Source organism: Phalacrocorax aristotelis, chromosome 11 (genome assembly GCF_949628215.1).
Source record: "Phalacrocorax aristotelis chromosome 11, bGulAri2.1, whole genome shotgun sequence".
Classification (NCBI taxonomy): domain Eukaryota; kingdom Metazoa; phylum Chordata; class Aves; order Suliformes; family Phalacrocoracidae; genus Phalacrocorax; species Phalacrocorax aristotelis.
Window position 1 is genome coordinate 18555626 of NC_134286.1, and position 23764 is coordinate 18579389.

The 23764-nt window shown below is 39.6% G+C and overlaps 1 protein-coding gene across 1 annotated transcript in view; it reads right to left on the reverse strand.

The window, feature by feature from the left end:
- The window catches only part of TENM1 (teneurin transmembrane protein 1), a 256403-nt gene extending 238549 nt beyond the window's left edge, over positions 1 to 17854 (reverse strand). Inside the window, exon 1 of the mRNA XM_075107184.1 lies at positions 16902 to 17854. Within this exon, the coding sequence (XP_074963285.1) occupies positions 16902 to 17118 (217 nt within the window). The 5' untranslated portion in view covers positions 17119 to 17854. The remainder of the gene's footprint in view (positions 1 to 16901) is intronic.
- Between the last annotated feature and the right edge of the window lie 5910 nt (positions 17855 to 23764).

The window sequence follows — 23764 nt, forward strand, 5'->3', positions numbered from 1 at the left end:
GGGAACTAAATATGAGAAGAATTCCAGAGCACACCGAATCAAAAGACCTCTGTACATTCTCATGAAGTTTAAACAAGTGCTGTGAGTCCCCATGATCCATCATCAAAACTTATCCAAACTTTGGGAACACAGCCACTACACAAAGAAATAACTCCAGTATTTTTATGTGGGTAGGAGCACCCGGCTACATTTTTCTTCATGTGAGTTCTAATTGTTTTAAAATACTAAGTGGCTTATTTAGGTGTATAATACTCACTTTAGCAGCTATTCTAGTCACTGACGTTGAAAACTCCAGCCTGTGATTTAGCCACATAGCATTTTTATCTCTCTCACAGACACAGCCATATAATTGATACCTGGGAAATAACAAGCCACTGACTGGTAAGCATTAAAAAGTGATTGCTCGCCTTTGAAAATTAGCAGGCAGGCACCTGCTCTTTTTAATGCAAATCACAGATAATGCTGACTATCCACATCTAAAACCGAATCCCCTTCATCATCAAATAAATGGATATATTTGTATTGCTAATGTGTGTAAGGATGTTTGGGAGGCTGAATACCTAACATGAGATAGCTGGGAGTCCTTAACAACTTTGTTAGACAAATACTAAAAAAGGAAATTAGAAAATGAAATAATTTGTTTGGATCTTAACAGACTGAAAAACGCAGGAGGAATTACCCACTCTATTAGCGTTCCCCATAAAAATTGCTTCTAACGTTTTCCAGCATCTGCCTTCGAGACATTTTATTTGTGGAATGGAAGACGCGCACCAGAAGCCTTCATAGCTAACGTACCTTGTATTCTGCAGCAGTGGGCAACTGAAAGCCTGTGAGCTCACCATAATTCTGCAAAGCTGCTTGATCAATGACGCTTGGGAAGAGTCAAAGTTATGAGTCACCACAGCAGCTGAGAGTACTCTAACCCAAAGAAAATAAATCAGACCCAAAGAGCAAGATATCTCACTATCAGATTAGCCTACAGCGACCCTGTAAACTCTTCCATGCCCTGAAGGAAAGCTTGCCATAGGCAGATAAGAAAACCTCTCCTGTATTGCTGGAAATACTTTGTGCCTCCTTATTAAAAAATTCACACAGTTGGAGGTGAACTAATTGAGGTGGTGGAGACAGTAACACAAAAGGCACTTAAAATGTAATTAAGCCATGATCAGAAAAGGGACACATAAGGGAGAAAGCACTCAGAACAGAGACTCCAGGGAAATACCGGAGTCAAGCAAAAACGAGAGCAACTGTGTATTAAACCATGTTCAGGGACTTTTATAGATATTGCTAAAAGAATCGTGCAGATATTCAGTTCAAACAGTAAGGCCAAGAAAGAAACATACCTCACGTGCTGTAACGTGCGCCAGAGACAGGTGTTTTGACAGGAAGAAGAGGGCCCTATCCTGCACCTGAGCGATTCTGAATCACGCTGGCAATCTAGGAACAAGAATGCTACAGGAACGTTAAGTGTCTCAATTCCTTTGGTTTTGTTCTATGAAAACACACTTTAGCTGTACCGTTAGCTGTTCTGGAAGGACTGCAGCAGCAACTATTTCATATACCGGAAAGCAAATCCACCCATCCACTGACTGTATTGAGGAGGGGGAAAACAAACAAAGCAAAAAGGGTAAAAACAAGTCAACAATCTTGACTTCACATTATTTGGGGGGGTGGGGGGGGAAGTATCAGAAAAAAATACAAGCTAATATCCAGTTATGTAAGGCATATTTTTTTTTACATCTGAAAACAAGGAAATGCTTAAATATCCTTTTGTACAATAGTTTCTTCTAGCTGACAGCTTTGTTTTAAACAGACCTTAAAGCTCTTTTCCATTGTTTCTCCTATTAAATTTGTTGCATGCAAACCTGCAGAGTTCAGAGCCTTCACAAGAAACAGCTACCCTGTAGCGTCCAAGTCACGTGTGGATTTTGCCTTTTTTTCACATTATCCACCATTTGGTATTGTCTCATCTCCCTCCCAGCTGCTTCACATTTCCTGAGCTGCACCATCTCGCACTGTGTCCGATATTAGACACAGCAGTGACAGAGCAAATGGGAAATAAACAGCCCAGCTGATCAGGACAACTGGCAAAGGATGCACGCAGCACGTCCAGAAGTGGTTATGAGCGCAAAAACCCCCCACAACGTTTGTTTGTAGGAACTTAAATCACTTCTCTCTAAAAATATAGCAATATCCTCTCTGACGTGACTCTAATCAGATGGAATTCTTGTAAACCAGCCTGATTCCCATTTCAGCAAACACATGAAGAACAAGCACTGAATTAGGAGCCAACATTTTTTAATGATAGGGCTCCTAGGGGAGGGGGGAGGAGAGAAGGAAGGGCTTGGACTCAGTGGGTTTGAACATGAGGATGACTCAAAACCAAGAAGGATGAATGGTGAGCTGCCATGTAGCAATGAAGAAAGCGAACACAGGACAAAGAACCATTTTCACCAGGCTAATAAAAAGTACTTATGTGAACTGCCTTGTCAGCAACACACACATTCAGAAGAGTACGTACATCCCTCACCCCTGCCCCCCATCCCACATGCCCCGCGTTCATTTCAATTCAAAATAAAGAGCAAGGAATGAATGGATGGACACCAAGTCAGAAAACAAAACACTGAATGAGAAGCAGCCTGTTGATACACTACTACTGAAAATTTCACAAGTCAGTGTTTTCCTGTTTAATAGAGTTGATTTCTTGCTTAGACTAGTTTGTTGAAATTATAACAGGCAGATTTGTTAAAAGCATGTTTTGAGGCTAATTTTTACAGAATAATGACACGAACACTGTAAAGTTGTGTTGAACGTCGCCAAAGACACCAGGTCAGTAAATACCTCGCTTGCAGAGAATCTGCTACTGAACTCTAACCACTCAACTAATACCTGTTACTGCAGCTACTTATTATATAGCACTTCTATTCATTTTGATATTTACACAAAATAATTTACACAAAAGAAAGAAAACAGCCTTTATGCTCCCTTTTTCTCATTTAGTAGGACTTATTAGCCATTAAAACACAGTTTATGCATACAATTCTAAAAAGATCATAAATCTAAACTGAAATACAGGTACTTGCTAGCAACATTATCCCACTCAATTGACAGTCTAGATAAACCCATTACCATAGCCTATTTAATGACTGAGATTTCTTTTAGTAGCTACAGTCCTTGAAAAAAAACTTGAAAATACCAAAATATAACATCTGAACACTCAATCACAATAAATATCTAAATTGGAGCAAGTTACAGCAAAGCAGCATATTGTTGATGCCCTCTGTGTGTACCTCACATTCAGGTGTGGGATTTAAGGCAGATAAGTGGCAGGTGTGTCTCTTTTTTCCTAAACCACCAAGCATTGTATAAAGGAAGAGTATTCTAACCCTCATCACCATCATTTGACCCAAATCTGATACCACAGATGATAGAGCGTTATTAAAGCATGAGGAACCATAAGCTTCGCGCTGGTAAAACAGTGACAGAAATGATCAGTGGTGTGAGAAGTTTGGTTTATTTGAATGGAGCTCTTCAGGGATGACGATAATTATCTGTGAAATGAATATTCATCACATGAGTGAATTCAAGGCTCAGTAATACTTCACTGGAGAGTGGGAATAATGTTAGGGAGAAGTTGGCCAAAGCAGACACAGCTCACTTTGTACTGAGGGCTAGTGCAGCTGTATGACAGAGAGATGGGTGCCAGGAATTCATGAACTGGAGCGACAGCCTGCAGAATGCAGACCTATCCCCTATGTTAGCTTCTAAATACAAAGCTGAAAATGAGCTAAATCGCTTTTATAGCCCCGAAGGTATGCTCAGCCCTACTCCAATAAACACATTACTGCCATTATTTCTGCAAGAAGTAAATAGCACTGAGGTATCTAACGCCACCCCTTCCTTTTCTACACAACTCCAAAACCTTTTCCTGTCAGAGAGCATCATCTTTACTTAGAGTAATAAAAATTTTCAGAGGCAGACATTTCAAAAAGGTACAGTCTGTCTCTGGCAATTTCTTTGCTAGTGGCACGAGCCTCCGGCTAGCTGAAGTGAACACCTGGCAACCGACCCAAAAGCATGATGGGACTGAAGTAGGAGAGTTTAACTTTACTTATGAGCTTTTCTTTCTTTTTTTTGTTTTTGTTTTTGTTTTTTTTTTAAATTTTAAATAGATATTATCAGACTGGGGGGCGGGGAACCAACCTAAAGAAAATGTTTGCGTGCCAGGTGTCCTCAGATTTTTTTTTAAAAAAAGCGATGTAGAAAGCAGACTGGACTGTTTCGGAGGACCTTTCCTTTCATGACCAAAACAAGTTGAACAGCTACGTGGGGTAACGGAGACGTGAGGACAGAGAGGAGTCCAACAGGACATCGCCAGAACAAGGAAACACTACCTGTGTCTTCTGGCCCCGAAACAGCGCAGTGATGCTACCACAATCCTTAAGCGCAAACCAGCAGTGTTTAAATGAGTAACAGTAACTAAACCTATCCTGTGGTGAGGGCAGTGGTAAAGGTACCCATCACCATCCATATGACTGTTCCAGAGTCATATGGCAGGTGTGATCCAGCCCGCTGGCCAGAGCCACCACTGACCTCCTGCCATTCCTGGGAAGCAAGCCAAAATTTAATAATGGAGAGTACCATTAAAGTAGTAGAAGTATGGGGAGGAGCCACGAGATACTTTAAAAACGTGCATCAGTGAGATCTTCAGGAGTCTGATCCAACAGCAAGGACAAAGATGGAGAAATAAGTCAGTAAGTGGGTTGGTTTCGGTTTTTTTTTTTAATTGTCTGAAAGCAGTTTTGTTTTCTAAGCATAGAATAAAAGCAAACCATTAGCATCCTTCTCCCCAAACACCTAAACTCTACAGATCAATAGCCAACAATTAATTGCAAACATTAAGTAATCACTAGTACAATATCAGCTTAAACTCATGTCACACCTATAAGGGTTTTTCTCACTGATACCAGAAAGAACTGTATCCCTAGAACCAACAGTTCGACTAATCCTTTGAGAATCTGTATGCAAACCAAACCAACCAAATCAATCCTAGAAATATTTCCTTTCCAAAATGGCTAATTATACACTTCTGACAAAACACCACTCAAGGTTATGCATTGGCATATGCTACAATACGTAATTTGTAATGTACTATTTGGTTGTTAAAGACAGAAAGACCATTTTCTGATGTACAGTAGTGTGACGAGCGAAGTCAAAGGACTGATTGCACAGTGTTAGTATTAAAAACAGACCTGCGTTTCTCATATTTTCATCCATAAGCAGAAATAGAAAATGAACTTTCTACTGTATCTTCACAAAAAAATTCAACAGAAAAGAAAGTCTTAATCCGAAGTCCAAAACAAAATACGAAACTGCATGTCAGATAGTGTCTCTTAAGACTAAAAAACGCAAGCCCATTAAAAATTAATGCATTAATTTATTAAGGAATTTAATCGTTGGAAAACCAAATTTTTAAGAAGTTCAATAAAACCCGCCAAATATCTTAGATAATTCCTCAAGTTAAGTTTAAATGTTGAGGAAGCAATGAAAACCATCAAGCAGCATATCAAAATCCCACCTTGGCATAATGCCTTCCTGAATAAAGATGCCTAAGCTAGTATACTCAGTTCTAGCTTTACCCACAGGAGCAGTTTTGCCTGTGCTAACCCGTTAGGCGAAGGGTACGCTTTGTCCTTGGTCACAGACACAAGTTGCGTGTGTTCTGACATTAAACTGTGTTGTGCTCAATAAGATCAAGCAAACAGACAGTCCAGTACAATTATTAGTCTTCTGATAATTTTTCTTTTATTCACTAGAACTCACTAAATACCACTGAATATGGGGCTGGCTCAGAAAAGCTGGATCCACAGGAGGAGAAAAGAAATACATTGAAAGGAGCAAAGCTCCACTTTACATGATGGCAGTCACCATGGGAGGAGGAGCGCTGTCAGCACACATAGCTACTGTGCGCTCATCGTTATTTTTACAATAGCCAAGAGACAAGATGCTCGTCCAAGATACGCTCACATGAATAAGGATTTATCCAGTAAGACCAGGCAAATAATTTCCTCTTTTCCTTTCTCAATTGAAATACAAGGATTTTTTTCATACCATGCCCTTCTCTTCATCAATTCTGTATTTCCTTCCAGAGAGCCAAAGATAAATGAAATTTGCAATCCATCCCCAAGCACAAAGTGAGAAAAGGAACTACAGCGAGGGAAAACTATTAGACAACATTGCTAATATTTATCTATTTAAACTCTTAGTAACTGACTCCAATGCCAAAGGCAAACCCCAAACTGGTCCAAAGTTAGCATGCATGTGCACACACTTTCTGATCTCTGCATTTCCTTTAATATTCTGCATCTCCATATGTACAATGAAATCTCAGAAAAAATGCTCTTGCTATTTTTCTGAACTAAACAGGGCAGGGTGCAAGACTGCACCTTACAGTAACGCGGGTAGAACTTGCATCGTGCCATGCCAATACTACACGCATACCCTTCTGTATTTATACCCACATAGGTAGTAACGAATGTGAAAATTCCCACAGAAAAACAACAGGAAAACATTACTGAGAGATTTTAAAATTAATTCCTGCCTCCAGCTGAACAGAACTAATTTTAGGTAGGGCAATATACAATCCTTTGATTTCTACTAAAAATTTTTAAGTAACAACCAATTCCTTCAATTTCATTACTAGGAAGGATTAAAAGTATGTCCCGAAATTACATCACAGATGACCACGTCAGTGTCCTGATATGAGTTTTATAAAAAAATAACAAAGTTCTCTTGCCTTGGATTACAGCAGCATAAGAAGTTACAGAACTGTTTTTCTTCAGGCAATGGTGAAATAAAGCGATCAAGCTAGCAAACATCATTAATTGCATGCAAGGAGAGTTTAGTACATTTAAAGTGTATTGAGTGCAAACGTTTTAAACAATGTTTGAAGTTGCTCTTTGATCAGAATTTAAAAACCTTCACCCTACGAGAAGTGCATGCGTGCTTCACAGGCCACAAAAGAAAAAATATCTGAAAGAAAGAAAACTGCGTCTTTTCTGCACTAGTGTTGCTCACGGGGTTCCAGCTGTCGCAGAATCACAGAGCAGTAGACGTTGGAGGGGCCCTCTGGAGCTCACCCCGTCCCACCCCCTGCCGGAGCAGGCACACCCAGAGCAGGGGCACAGGGCCGTGTCCAGGCGGGGGGTGAACGTCTCCAGGGAAGGAGACATTCAAAAGTTATGATTGCTTACTTGTATTATTTACTTCTCTCTTGAATGATATTGAAGTAAATCATGCCAGCTTCTTGCATGGTGCCAGAAGTACAAAATGCTACAGTTAATCAATGTAAAGTACAAGTGAGCTTCCATTTGTAAGACTTAGGAAAAAAATTACAACTAATAAATTGAATTAACGCAGAAATTAACATACCTGTAAAAGATCACTATGTTATTTGCCTTTCATTTCTATAACTTTTACACATAACAAAATCTACTTCTAGGATACGTTTTATTACAATTATGCTGTTAAGAAAATAATATATAAATAATCTTTGCTCTGTAATTTAAAATAAAGAGGAACTCAAGTTTTTATGTACTTTCTGACTGCCAACCACTTCCATCCTATTAAAATATTTAGAAGCAAGGGAGCCTTCAGAATTTCTGACAAATATTTTGCTACTTACGTTGCTGTCCACTGGAACTGTACGCCTGTACCAGGAAGCCAAAACCATAAATACTGGAAAGCTTAAATAAAACCTTCTGATAAATCATGTAGTTTAAGCACATTGAGCCGTTTATTCTCTTACTTAGGTCCCTATTAGACCAATGCATCTTCATTTGCTTGCACGGAAGTAATCTTCAATTGTGTATGAATTAGTGAGAGAGAGTATGGCAAATCCAGTGAACAAAGAATTCTCCTTTCAGCAGTTAGCTTAACAAAAAAACAATTTTATCACCAGAAGTTTTGCAGAACAGTTCACAAATCTGAAATGAATTTTTCTCAGTGTTTAAGATTACACCAATTTTTCCTTCCACGGCAGCCTCCTAACAGCTAACACTACATATTTTTGTAAGCGCGAGGATTGATTACATTCCACCCATTCCAGCAGCCCACTGCCGTTGCCTTGCTGCTCCTCCAAAAGGCAGCAGGAGCACCTTCACGTGGTCCCATTGTGCTCATGCTTTGTGACGTTCAGAAATGCCACCTACAGGGAAGTGGAATAACCCTGAGCATCTCTGGGTTTTTAAAGTTGATTCACTCTTCATTATTTGTTTTCTATAATTTCAATTCCAGGAAAAGTGCCTTCCTAGTAAAGTGATATAAACAATGGCTGAATCATGAAATACAGAGCTTTCCAGGAAAAGCTCTGCACAGGTCACACTGCACCTCTCTGCTAAGAAAGCGCTACAGCAGGGGGGTCCGGGTTCTTCTCCTCTCCCAGGTACGCAGGAGGGGTGTTTTTGGCACTTCGGTCCCAAAGGCAGACTTGTCCCACTCCCAGGGGCCACGGGCAGCATAACCTGAACCTGCTTCTCTTTAGCTGACAACAGCTTCCTCTGCAGCTCCCTCTTGTCTGCAAAGCACGGTAACAGTCCCGGCTCACGAGATCGGGTTCTTCTTGGCAGTTCAAAAATCACGCGTGAAGCCAAGCACCTTCCGTCAGTTATGTCAGTGGCAACACTGAATCTAGCTTTTCCGACACTACCGCTTGCAGTTATCGGCAAAAAAAGACTAAAACTTCTGTAACAGCCTATTTCTGAGCACAGTATTTCAGACAGTCCGGTTGCTAACGTTCTTTCTTACGGACGCAATTCCTGTAGCGGTTATGAATTCCGGTACATTAATACTGAATAAAGCATAGTTAATCTTTCAAAAATGTTACAAAACTTAACATTTATGTCTCATTAGTCACCGTGCTAATATTATCGTTTGAATTCGCTGGCTTCACGATCTCTCGGTGATTTTCACAGCAACTGTGTATATTTTGCTGTGTGACTTTTCTAGGCCCTCAGGCTATTTTCCTGAGGTTACAGCTGGAAGTGCCTACAGGAACCTTACTCGGCATTCACTGTTCCGTTATGCAACTGGTGCCTGGAGGGGCGGCGGCGGTGAAAGAATCGGTCTGCTGCTGTTAAACATTACCTTATTCCTTCCATGCTGTTTTTTCCATCTGAGCATCCACTTGCAAAGCATTCCTAATGAGTGACAGCCAGCGGGAAGATGATTGTTGAGCACCTTCCAATAAAACCGAAACTTCGAAACGAGAACCTTAGATTTTAAATCGCATTCACAATTTAGTTCACGTAAGTACCTACAGAACTAAGTTTAGGAGTATTTGAGTCTCATTCCCAAAAGAAAAACTACTTCAAGCTCTAACTGAGTTAGGATACACCCACCCTGCTATTTATCCAGATACACAGCAATGCCATCAACTCACTCGGCTACTTCTTGACAGTTCTTTATTTCAAGAGGTACAAAACCTTCTGACAGATACATAATTGAGAAACCCTGGGAAAATGTTATTTTGTTTCGGCATCTGCTCTATAAATGCAGATAAGCAAACCAGATTTCTAGTTCCAGAAAATCAGACAGCTCTTTGTTTCGAAAAGAGCGACGCGGAAGCCTCAGCACGAGCACGTGTATTATCGTAGGGCACGTGCAGAGCGTTCCCTGGTTCCCATGCTCTGTAATACGCACTTCATCACTCTGTCTTGATGCCTGTTCATATCTCGGTTTTAACTTACGACAGATCTTCTTGGGCACTTTTAAGTGTTATAGGAAGAGGCTCTATTAATATAGCAAGAACATTTTACAGATATCATTTCATGCTTTGACCTGAATTTGACCAGAATTCCAAAACATATTAACTCAGAAGCTTAAGCCTCTGCTGTAGATGTTCCATGAGTACTGGGCACAGGTTACTGTAAGGATTGCTGTATCTCTGGATCTGTTACACTGGCTGGGTTACCCTCCCTTTCTGACTTTTATTTCTATGATTTCTGGCATTTTACACCATGGAAAATTGGCGATTCAGAGAAGAGAATGGAAATTAGGATTGTCGCTTCTATCTGTACACTGACAAATGGACTGTTAAGCTTGTGTAACATTTGGAGAATGCTTTTTTTATTCCTTAGATGAGATTTGTTAGCAGGGGATTGGAAATGCACTGTGATCCTTCTCTAGTTTATTTCCTTTCTCGGTAGTTTTTTTTTTCCCCTCACTTTTTTTCCTCTCTCAGATATTCACTTTTTAAATCAAAAGAATTACTTATGAGAATGAAACTATTTTTGATCATACATGGCATTTTTTTCTTCCACTGAGATGATGGCAGATATTATAAGATTGGAAGCAGCATTACAGGAACGGTGACAGCACCCACTTCAGCCTGTGGGAAAAGAGTCTCTTTGCACATTTTGTTTGCTCATGTATTTTGATTTGACGAGGGGAAGGAAAAGTATTCCCTCTGTGAGATTTCAAATGAAGCCACAAACATAGTTTCCTCACCCGTTATTCCAAGGAGAGAAATTTCCAATTACTTGGCAAATCAAGAAAGAATATCCAGCGGGGGTCTGAATCTAAGTGCAGCTTTTCCTTTCCTTAGAGTTTGCAGAGAGTCCCCACACAGAGAAGGCTGCAGTCCAGGAAACCACAGGGAACTGCTCATCGCACTGTTTTTCTCTGGGAGACAGTAACATCGCCGTGATCAGAACACAATCAGCCAAACAAAGCACAGCACACCAGGTACCCCTTTTTCTGCAAGGGAATATAGGAAGAGACAATGCACTAAAGCTTCAGGAGCGCGAAGTCTTTTACTCTGCCTCATATGTTATCTTTTTTGGACAACATGAAACTCAAACACTCAGACCAGATGGTCTCACATACAGCAGCAGGAGATGGAGCTTATTAGCTATCGCTTCCTTCCGCTAGTACACAGCCCAGAAATCTGAGAGACCTTTAAATCACTCTCTACCGAAAGCTGAGTCCCTTTCATGAGACAGTACGAGTGATATATTGTATGCCCTTACACAGACATGAGTTCCTCATTACACTTCAAGTCCCTGCTCTGAAGTATGCAGGTACAGAACACGCTTAAGTTCTCAGAAGTTTTTCTAAAATTAACAAAATAACATTGTAAACAACATTAAAAGTCTCAAATTGAAGTGCCTGGCATTTGCAAACAAGTGGAAAGGGTTCTAATAATACAAAACACCTCAACGGTTTTGATACAAGCCTTATCTAGCAATAATACGTTACCAGAAGCCTATGTTATTTTTGTATTTTCTTCCTTAAATTACAGAATTCCAAGAAAAGTGCTTGCCAAAATAATTAGTGTCTGTTATAATCAGCTTGTTCCTACCTCCCCCTTCCAGAACTCAGGAACGCTTCATTCCACTGTGCTACAATCACCTTCCGCAACAACTCAATACACAGCTCCGAACAAATGAATGCAGCTTAAAGGTTAAAAAAAACCCAATAAACCAAACCCCATCCTTCGTTAACCCACGAATCTCATCAAAAAGAAAACACTGGGAACAAGAGAAGTAAATAACTACCCAGCTGAAGAGTTCAGAACTACATTTCTAAAAGCCTGCACAGCAGCAGTTCTTTTAAGAGACTTCTCATTTTACATATTTTCTTGTCTTTTTCAAAACTAATGATCTCCCCTTCAGCTGCAAACATAAAAAGTGCATGTTGCCGCATCCTGTTTACATGTCAATAATTAGCCATTATGATATGTTTTATTTTTCCCAGTCTTTATCACACTAATATGACTGGCAAAGGCTCCAACATATGCAACTAGGAGGTAGAGCTATATTGGACTCTTCTACCCTATTCCATTGACCACCAGGTTAGCTACTGGTAGTACTTGAGCTCTACCTTCTTGATACCAAGAAGAGTTTGGGGGTGCCCCTGATAATTTTTTTCCCTTCATTAACTGCTCTTTATGGAAGTTTAAAAGCACAGACTCCTAAATTCACCCAGATAAGTGCTCCAGATCTCTATTAAAATGATAAAAAATCACAGGCACTCTGTTGGCGTCCATTTCCTCTGGGAGGGCTCACAAGTCCACAAATTTGTGTTATGTGAGAGTACTATTCTAGTGTTCTATGTAACAGATTAAGGGAAGAAGCTACTAAAGATTGGCTCGTCATTTAAAAATAAAGTAATTGAAACCAAAAGCACATGCTATGTACAGCCCAAATTCACCTCTCCGTGGCCCTGGTAGAGACACAAGGCAGATTTGCTGCCCTGAATGGATTTACATAATTTTGAAATCAGATGAGAATATGGCTATTATGTAAAAAGCTTTTGCTACTTCACAGATGACAAAAAAATACCGTGACATTTTCCTGACAGGACAATTTCCTACCAGTGCCTGTCAGCATGCCTTATATTTATGTCCATGATGATCAGTAAAACTGGTTTGGACTGGTCATATGATGTTAAGAGTTACATGTGTTTAAATCTTCCTTCATGGTAAGCTTAAATTTGTTGAACTTTAAAGCACAGCAAAACAGACCGTCAATTTCTGCGCCCCACATGCAGTTTTTCCTTTCTAGGGAAAGAAAGTGCTTTTCAGCACCGGAACATTTCTATTGCCTACGTATCCTCACCCTTGCCAGCGCGTAACAAAGGGCAGAAATGAGAATCGGATGGCAACAGCAGTAAGCTAAACACACCAGACGCAGAAACCTCAAGGGTGAAACACAAGCGGCCTTAGGCCGAAGAGCACGGCTTCCTCCCGTTGTAACCCAGGCCTCTTCGTCAAGCCAGTGGAGTTCATTCAAGGAAGATTTTGAACATTTAGCTGGATCCGTTTACCTATTGCTCCTGAAGATGATTTTATGTACCTTCTCTACAAAACATTTAATATGTCACCAATCTGCAGCTTTTGTCATACCAAAATGATTTTCTTACTTCTTGGGCTAAAAGGAGAAAAGGTCAATTCTTTGTGAAGCGCTCTGAAACATCATTTCCTAGAATACTAGTAATGTTGATTTTTTCACACAGCTTTACCAGAAAATATTTGCCGTTGGATCCTCCTGCTAGGAATAACTCCAGTTTGCCTTGCTCATAATGTTGTTCAATATATTTATCTTGCCAGGAAATACACGTTTGTCTAACCAGAAATTTACCGCCGTATGCTCATATTGTTAACAATCAATAAACTTTATCATGCCAATGACTCAATCGCAGATGCTTATCCTGTCAGGAATTCATTCCTCTAAACCAGTGTTTTCTGCAAATCTATAATTAACCTAAAAGCCATAAAGCTTTTCTCGTACTGCCAGTATTTGGAGAGAACAGCTCCTTTCATACTTACTTTGGTAGAAACAGACAGAACTGTGGAAGAAAACAGTTCTAATGAAGTACACACGTCACAGATAAGCTAGAAGTGCAGTCCATGTATGGTACAACTATTTGGAGCAATAAATCACATTTTAGTCTGAAGCTATTTACTAAATTCAGCTGACAGCCCAGTCTAATTTATATAACCTACCATGCTTAAGTGGCCAGTACAAATTCTTCAGGTTTCCATAAGCATGTAAATTGGTGGTTCTTTTCACAAAACTAGATCAGTACAGATACCCTACACTTGTTCCTGTTATAACCTTCTCTTAAGTAATTTTTTTATTCTGAAACAATTTTCTTCTCACATTCCATCATTAGAGCTCATTTGATTGCTATCTCCCCCTCCTCCATTATCACTTCATTCATGACTGTTACTACGTGTCTGTGCTCTCAACTATGCTCACATCTTTTGTGGATGAAGTTCATGGTTTTATCCTCCCTGTGCAATACATTAATTCATCACACATTAAATACAGGATACTTTTTCAGCTGTAGCCAGTAGCTAGAGAAGAGTATGTCCCCACCTGGGGGATACACCTATTGATGCCCCTTCAGCTTTAATACGTAGAATTCTTTTATGCAATAGTCTTAAGTAAGCGCTCTCCTTGCGCAACAATCCTCTTCATAAAGGGGCACTGTGGGGTTTTCAGTTTTGATTTTTTATTTTACCGTCCGAAGATGTGCCAAACGTGACAAAAACTTTGCTAAAGATTCTGATGAGGAATTTTAGAAAAGAATGGATTGAAAACAAATTCCGTCTACAGCTTTATGGATTCATGCCAGATTCAGAGTGCAAAACTGAACCTGACTTTTTTCTGGTGTTGACAGAGCAAGCACCCAAATCACCACCAACTCTCCAGCTCCCAGGCCCCACACTGTGAAACCTGGTGTCCTTTTGGAAATGACACACTAGAACTGCGATCAGATCAAACTCAGGCTGAAGTCTGAAATCTTACACTCAGCTTTACAAATTTTTTTGCTCTTGTTTGAATTTTGAGCTCAACCAGTTTTATATTTCAAATCTGTGCTGCTTGCCAGGCCTTCTAGGTTCAATTTGTGGCAGAAGAAAACTGTATGATTTACATCACTAGAAAGATATAGGGGTGAATTCCCAGGATGCCAGACGGATACACTTAGCAGTGTAATTGCTAACTCAGTCATACCAAACTGTATTTGTCACAGGAGAAAACTGTGATTTCTAGTACAACAAGCAAAGTCCAACTCCACCCTTACAAACCAATACACGAGTACATGTTTTTAAAAACACTTTTATGCTCAATAACACAATAAAGTAAGCAGTATATATTAAATAATAATACCCTGACCTAGACAGTTCAGGCAAGAAGGTGCGTAGAGGTAAGCAAGTATTTCAGTGCTGCCCTGCCTATTGACAAACCACTGTAGAGGCTCACGTGATTTTCTGTGAAGATGGACATCAAGCCTCATACAGCAGTTTGAGGCAGTACAAGACTGTAGTGCTTCCAAGAATAAACGCACTAATGCTTGTAAAATAGAAGATCTGCAAATTCGTAGAGTATCTCATATAAATTAATCTGAACGGAAAAATCTTGGGGCATACATTTCCAATAAAATCATCTTACAACACGAGTGTAAAATACTTGTTGGTTTGCACAGGCATAAATCTGAGCCCTAACAGGCCAGTCCTGAATAAGTGAGGTAAGTTCACGCCTGACAACTTCCTGCAGAAATGCACACTAATTTGACCATTCCTCCAAAATTATTAATGAGATTGCTTTCAGGGGCACTGTTCTGGAAGAACAAACTCAACATATGGCACACAGGCTGGTTTCTAAGGCCTACAATACAGCGATTGCAACCTTTTTATACGTGTCCAAGCTAGCGATGCTACAGCTAACACAGATACCAACAGCAGCGAAGCTTTGCAAACAGGGAGCTCTTCAGAGGCCAGGGTCAATGCAAAGGTTATGCTTTCATAGCCACAGTTGTCAACAAAGAGGTAGTTGCTTTAAGTAGATCTACAAGTACATTAACATCATCTCCAGTTACAACAATACAGCCATATCTTGGTCAACCAAACTCTCATAACATGTTGAAGATCAAGTAATGTACAAAGAATCAAATATTTAAGTTGAGCTTTCTGAACCATGCTTTACTGAAATCTGTATTTATGACTTTTTCTTTCCCAATATTGCAGTTTTGTAACTCTTTGGAGGGAATATGTACATGGATTGAGGCTATTTCTGGCAGCTAGGTACTATTTCTCCCATGAATTATAGGTACTTTCACACAACACCAGCATTATGCACTAACTTAATTCAGAATATCTGCAGTAACAGCAAAAAGGCTGTAAGAACTATGTAACACAGCTATTCTCATCTCTGCATTAATTCACACATCACAGAGGAGACAAGTTTTCCATATTCAAGAAGTCTATCTTTATTTTCTTGTTAAAAAAAATTATTTTAATATTGAGAAAATTGGAGAAGGCTTTTCTGAGTGAGCAGTGAGGGACTGGGTTGCTTCGTGTGGAGATTTTGGGGGGGGGCTTTTTTTTGGTTGTTATTTTTCTTTTGGTGTTTTGGGGTTTGTTTGTTTTTGTGGTTTGATTTTTTTTTTTTTCAAGTAAGTACCAAACTTTTTAGCTGAGAACTACTGGCCACACTATAATGGGTCAATTTAATCACCTCCTTGAAGAGCAGGGAGTGACTGGCCTGAAACCCTGGAGCTGTTACCTTTAAGGGGACCGGACTCTTGCTGCTTGACACGCACTCTGATTCCGAAAAATCATCTCCTTTCTTCACCATCCTGCTCGAATTTGTGACGGAGCTGAAGGCAGCAGATAGGCCACTTGTCTGTACGAAGTGTGTTAAATGCAGCACGTGGGTTTCCACAAGCAGCAGTCTATCAGGGAATGCTGCAGTAAATTCTGCTCATCTCCTTCCGTCTCTTTAGTCTTAGTCTTTAGCTTTTATCTCTTACCGAACAGTAGCGTTTCCTAACCTTAGCTCAACCATCATAAGCTCTCAAATATTTCTCCTAGACTTCTGTCCATATAATGTAAAAGGCTAAAAAAGAAACTTAACCATTGGCTTTTTTCTTGTAATACACTAATTAACCGAATCGTTTAAACACTGAAGATATTTATGTGATTAGAAATTTTGTTAAGAGAATTGTTGCATTTGAATTCATTCATAGGCTTTGTACAGCCTCAGTGTTGATTTTATACCAATATGCACACAACATATGCAAAGGTAGTGAATAATTAATCAGTCAACATCAGTAAGAAGAGTAGCTACTACTAAGGAAATATTTATCTATAGCTATCATGTGATCTTCTCCAGAATACCAGTCGTCAGTCCATCCTGCTAGAAAAGCAATTTGACTTCAAAAAAATATTTTCTAAATTTCTGGTATTACGGTATGGTTAAAAATAGCTAAAAAGTGGATTGGTCACTACAAGCCCCAGAAAACAGCACGTTCACTTGTCTGCTGACAACATGATATTGTTTCATAGTAAGTAATCAGAAAGTAATTATAATTAGTAAATAAAACAAACAATTTACCTTGCGTGGACTGGTCAATGGTTTTTCTTTTTCTGCTATGACTGTTATAGTTAAGTCTTAGCTCTTGGCTATACTCATTCAGAGTTTCTCTTGAGTCATAAGATTGCCTTTGCTTTCCCCCATCTTCACTTTCATCTGAAGAACTTGTGTAAGTTAGATCCACTTCATGTTTAACTTTTGACAGTGGCTGGTAGGGTTTGCAGTCCATCTGCTCCATCTCTGATTAAATAGGCTCAAAGTCATGAAAACAAGCAACTGGAACTCCTTTAGGAAATAGTCCTGGGGGGAAAAAAAAAAACAACAAAACAAAAAACACAAAACAATAATGGATTTAATATATCCCATATAAATTTAGCTCACAAAGCCCCAACTTTATTTTTAGTTGATATAAACCAATTAAATTACATTAATATCACTATAATACAGGAAACATCTTATTTTACTGTTTTAATTTTTAAAAATAGAATTAAAATAACGGCAACTTGAACAAAAAAAATAAAACAAAATCTTAAACACTATCCCATTAGACCAAGCAATAACTGTGCCTTATGCACAAAATATGTTACAAAAACTTATATTTGGTATTAAAGCTAAGACAGAACAGTTACTATTTCTCTAAAGGCAGGCATATTCAGCTGAAGTGAAAATAACACCTTGTATCTTTTCAAATATGAAGCCTAGAAAACAAAGTTCACTCTCTTGAAGTACCTGAAGTATTTTGCTGTAAATTAAATAACATTTAATCAAGAATTAGCTATTTAGAAGACCACCAGACTTAGTAAAAACAAAAATACACCACGCTGTTACCCTACGAGAGTATATGACCGTCCAGAAATGGACATCCTCCTTTCAGATTGTGTGGACACGTCAACAGGAACAAGCTCCTACCCTGCACTACAACCCCCTTTCTCCCCTACCCCTCCTGTCGTAACTCGTACCAACGTGGGGGCTCTACTGATCCTCAGCAAAACCTTCCGAACTGCAGCCGGCAGTTTTGTGTATCGTTAAAATCAAGTGGGTTGCAGCTGCACATGCAACGGATGCACTTGCCCTGTAACCTTGCCTTCATGAAGCTGCTTCCATCATTAATTTTAAGGCAAACTGTGCGATGAAATAACAGGGGTTATTGCATACACTTACAGCAGCATGGTTCATAAACAGGGAGCTCTGTTAAAAGAAGTTTCAGGTTTGTTTGGGTTTTTTCGATTAGCAGATGCTAATAACCCAGAAAAAGAAAAAGTAACAAAAAAGGTGGCTGTAAATATTATTGCTAGAAGACCAAAACCATTGAAGTTAAGAGATTATGCTTAAGTAAAAAGCAATTGCTCATAGCTTCTTAATGATTTTAAGGTCAGCAACAGGACGAAGTAAGTTTAATACCCAGGTTGATATCAGCCCATCTCCCATCGGCAGCAAGGACATTTACCCCTGTACATTGCCCAGCTATGAGGGTAAAATATGAATCTCCAACAACCACCAGAGAAAAAGTGAAAACACAGAAAAGGTAAAACACAAAAAACCCCTCAGAAAGCGCTTCTCGTTAGAGGGCTACAGAGGTGAGTTTGACTTCTGAAATTGTCTGAATCCTTGAAAAACAACTAATGGTAGCTGTCACTGTGTTCCAGCACAGCAGAACTTCATCTTCTGCTTGGGTGTCCTCGCGATACTTTGAAAGGACCACCTTCGCGAGCAAGAGTGGAAAACTGCGCATGGTGTGAAGAGGGACGAAGGCTTCTAACACAGTAAGAGAAGAAGAAAATCCAGGCCCACAGCAGCCCTGGAGACACGGCAAGAAGGGGACAGACCGCTATGGTAGAAGTGACACCATGGAGCACATGCCTTCCCCGCCCCATATTTCAGGAGGCTATCTGCAGAAAAAGGTTAAAGACATGTCTTTGCCTGACACACAGAATCTCAGGGAGTTTCATCCAATCATTTCACCTGAGATGGAACAGCTCTTCAGAAACAAATTTAAAAAAAAAACTAAAACAAACAAAACCAAATAAAATCCCAAACAACCATTCACATCTACTCAGCAAGGTAGGCTTCAAAGTGCCCAAGTCAATAAAAAACTCTTCGAGAGAGAGGGAACTATAAAGACAAACTAAGGAGCTGCCAGTCTGCCAGAGGCCAAGGCCAGCGGACAAGCGTGTCATGGGGCTTCAGCAACGAACACAAGTCTTTGTGCCCTGGGTTGATCGCACTGTATTGAGTGGGTGATGCTTCTGGAGACAAGCTACTGATAAGCACTATGTGCTTCTCAAAAGCTATTTGCCTAAATCATATACTGTTATTTGCCAACATTTCCTATTATTGCCTAAGAAGTTCAGTACTTATTTTACGAGTTGCTTTACCAGTCTGATCTGTGACAGAAGAACACAAAGGTGCTGTGACTTACAAGCACAGGGATGGCTTAAAAGATTACCTGATGACTCTGTAGAAATGGTTACTGACAGGAATAAGCCTTCCTACGTATCCCGTTTGACAGAACAAATGGAGACAAGGCTACAGAAGCCACAGGAAAACAACGAGAAATTAAGGGCCTCTACCAAGAAGATGCAGGAGACAAGAAATAAATTTTGCCATGAAGGGAAGAAGTGCAAGCAGCCTCAGACACATGCGGTGCGTCCTGCTTTCAAAAGCGCAAAATAACAAACACACCAAATTTAGGTCATTGCTGCAAAAATTAGTAGTATATTTATGCACCTTGACCCGTGGAAAAAAAGAAAACCCAGACAAGTTCCTCCCAAAAGATAACCTTGCTGCGCATCTATTTTGTGGGAGGTTCCAAGAATGACTTTATTTTTTTAAACAAATAACAAAAATTTATTAGGATGCACAGAGAGCTGTAAAACTTCAGCTGCAGAAAACCAACTACTTAACAAAGATTTATTTTTATTCTTTTGAAACAAAGTTTAATAACCAAAGTCCTCACTTTTTGTGAGAAGAGTCTGTAGCAGAAATATATTTAATGATGTTAACCAAGGCAGCAGACAGACCAAATATTTGATGTAAGCAACCAGTATTGGATTCATGACACATTCCAGGTCTCCCTTTCACTGCTTTACTTTCATATGTGCTGTCTGCTCACGTGTAAGGATGTGCATTTTCTCAAATCTAAATTAATGTAAAAAGTCTATGAAATATCTTTTAGAAGCTGTAAGTTCACTAACCCTTACTAAGCACGGGCAAGAATGATTCAACAATACGACCAACTTACGAATACCACGACCTTAGCAGCACATTCCCCTTGCTCGGGGACTCCACTGCTGCCTCCTGCCGATGCCACACACGACCACATTTGCAGCTGCAGGGGTGCGAAGGCCTGGCACGCGTGTGCGAAGCCACAGCTGAGCTTTTCTCAGCCTAGCACTGCCCACCAAGCCACTTAAGTGCCAGGCTGAAATTCTTGCCATCTTCACTGCACGCTGCACCAGACCAGGAAGACTTAACATGAAATTTTACACCCTTTACAGCAGAAGGACACGGACACAGATGTAACGCAGACTGATCCCGAGCTGCCTACTCGTTCACCATCTTCAGCTCACCTGGCTAGCTCCTCCCTTCCCGCCCCAACCCAAGTTTACCAAAGCCACCTAAACCACAGCGGCCCTGACGGTTCACGTAAGGGCTGGAGATACAGCACAGGAGCGTCAAACGTCACCGTAAACTTCCCTTTCACACATGGACTAAGCTTGTGCTTCCTTTATTCTTGCTCAAGACATTACAGTCTCATAAACCCACAGCTACCTGGCCTGATATGAAAGCAGGCGATAAATCATTTGCAAGAACTGGAAAAATACTTCATAAAATTTTTCATCACAAAATGCTTTTATGAATCAGGAACCCACGATAAAAAACAGATCAAATCTTCAAGCTTCTCTACAGTAAGAGATTCAGTTAAATTTAGCGAATGATGGTATGTTATGATAACTTGAATGTAAACACTGGCAATCAAATACTTTAACCTTATTTCATATTTTGTTTGGAAAAAAGACAACACGGTAAGCAACTTGAAATGCCAGAATAGGGCAGGAGCATCAAGAATATCGCCTGGATGTTGACACAGGTTTCTTCAAATAACTGGCCTTCAAGTAACTAAACACTATACCCAGCTGATCAATATCAAGTTGACCTTGTCAGCCAAATGATAAAGGCTCATAAAAGCTTACAGTTCCTGTAAGTGACCTTTGTGTAAGTGTCTTAATGCTCTCCTCCTCACAAAGGATAGCCCTTTTCTGACCTTCCATCGCTGTTCCGTCATTGAAAGTTTTCACAAAATATTTAACCAAAAATATTATATAATAAACATATATATTTTACATATAAATATATGAAATATATATTTAGGGACTGAAAAGAAAGTAATTCTCAGCCATACTTTAAAACAGATATCGTGCAGATTTTACAGTTAGATTTGTAGAAGAATGTACAACTAATCATTTAAATTCACAACAAAAGACTTGCAAATTCAAAAAAAGTCAAAAAGCTCTAGTAGATGGGGAAACACCACCTTTTCAGTAATGGAACTAAGAGAGATACATATATGGATTTATATTTGGAATGTATGATTTATGCAACTTTCTGAATGCATATTGTACATGTTATCAGAAACTATTTTCACATTTCATTTGCATCAAACGCCTCTCACACCAAGCACCCAACTTTCATGTTTTGCGTAGATCAGAACCCTGCTTGCTCGGAAGTACAAAAAAGCCAGGATAACTGTGGCTGACAAGAAAGCCTGTGATGAGGCTGTTTGCAGTGCCCCTACTAATCAACAAGTATTTTATAAGAAAACTCACTGTATGCGTTTATAGTGGACAGGGGCTCTGTACTCGACTACAGTGATGCCTCAGAGATCACGTTACTTTAATAGTGCTTTGTATAAATTCTTATCAGGCTGCTCTGATCGGATGCCCATTTAACGAGCAAATTTCCATACTGATTACCCACCATCAAGCCCATCAAACCAGCACTAGCATACCCAGCTGGTTACCAGTAAGTCCAGACTGACTTAGGGAGGTCAGGATATGGATGACAACGGGCATCATGGAGCTGAACAGGGTCTTCAAGAAGCATTCAAGAGTGAAAACATGACGAACTGTCCCATTTTCTGACCTCAACTAGGCATTATGTCCAATACTTAGATATTCCAAACCACGCAGAATTAAAATGTAATTGCAGTTATGATGCTAAAATGTAACTAGGAAACGGTCCTTGTTTGTATATATTTGAAACCTAAGTTCAGAAGGCAGCCTCCTGTAATTCTGTTTTGCATTTTCAAGAGGGCCATTCAATCACCTACAAACCCCAGCTCCACATTTGCTCAATTCTCTCCTATATTTCTTTTCTCTCAACACATAATCTTATCTGAAAGCTATCATTTACTTGTTACCTTTTCACACCACTGGTTTCTGAAAATGAACTACTAAGCAGGTGTTTCAGCTCTGGATTGCTGAAGGCAGAAAGAACAGTAGCTTTATTCTGCAAGTCTTTTCTGAAATACAAAACTGTAAAATATGAAAGGCAAAATAAAGCAAACACTCTTGATTTAAACCTCTGAGAAATTCCAATACCAAGAAAAAACAGGAAAAAAATATTCTGACCTTGTACATTCCTTCAAAACTATATCCCTCAGATATTTGTTTAGATATTATAAACAAAGGAAGTTCTTATGTCATCCTTAGAGTTCTCTGTTTTACGAACAGCGAGAAAGATACCAGCTAAAACAGCTAAGCAGCGGCAGAGCAGGAACAAATTGTTTCTAGATGATGCATGGAATTAGATAGCACTGTGAAGAAATACGGAAAGTCTGCAGGATGGAAGCAGATAATACCTTCCACTGGAAGGAAGGAAGTCATACTAAAATCAAGACAGAGTAATTGAAAGCAATCCCTAGAAGGCTGGCTGAAGAAACTGAGATTTTAAAAACCACAACAACAACAAAAAAACCCAAACCAAGAAGTAACCCAAAAATCACATGATCATTTTCTGTGGATCATAAAATACCAACACACCAAAAGACGTTTGAAGATGACATAATGAAGTGAGGATCACTAGGTACGACCGCGTTTCTCTGTGTACAAGCGAGACTGAAATCTTGAGACACTGTGTTATTCCTGCAAGTGGACTACACGGTACCTCTTAAGAAAAGCAGATGTACAGATAAAAGAAAACAATGTAAGAAAAGGGGTTTTTACATGTCTTTCTAACTCAGACATGTGAATGCAAAATGCAGTTTTCCGGGACATACTATCGGCTGAAGATGCTCCCTAGAGGATGCGCTGTTTTAACCTATGGATGGATTACGCTTGCCCATACATTTATGTCTGCCATTGTGACAGACGCAAGTGGAGTACGGTTCTTTTTCCAATTGAATGACCTTCATTTAAAATTATTCAAAGTGTAATTTAATTCTAGCTAGAAAGTAATTCAAAGCGTTGCCCAAGTAATCCAAAGTTTCAGAGAGAAACCACTACTGAATAAAATTGTAAAGGAAGTCAGGTTGTCGCAGTATTTTGTGGCATATGGCAAGACTGAAAGTGAACTGAAAAACATACGTTATGTCAGCTACTCAACTGGGATACAGAATTCTTGGCCAACACGTGCCCTTCGCTTCACTTGGCAAATTGCCATCGCCTGTTAAAACCACACGACTCCCTAATGTTTTCTTTTGGAAACCCATCACGTGATGTTAGTGAGCATAAGTAATGGAGCTTCAAGCACAAAAGATCAAGCTCCGCTGCTGTGGGACAAAGTACATCCATGATTGGGGGTGATACATCCTGGACAGCTTCAGAATATCCCCTGAACTCTAAGTCTTTCTAAAGAGCTGTACTTTAGGAAATACAATTCTTGAT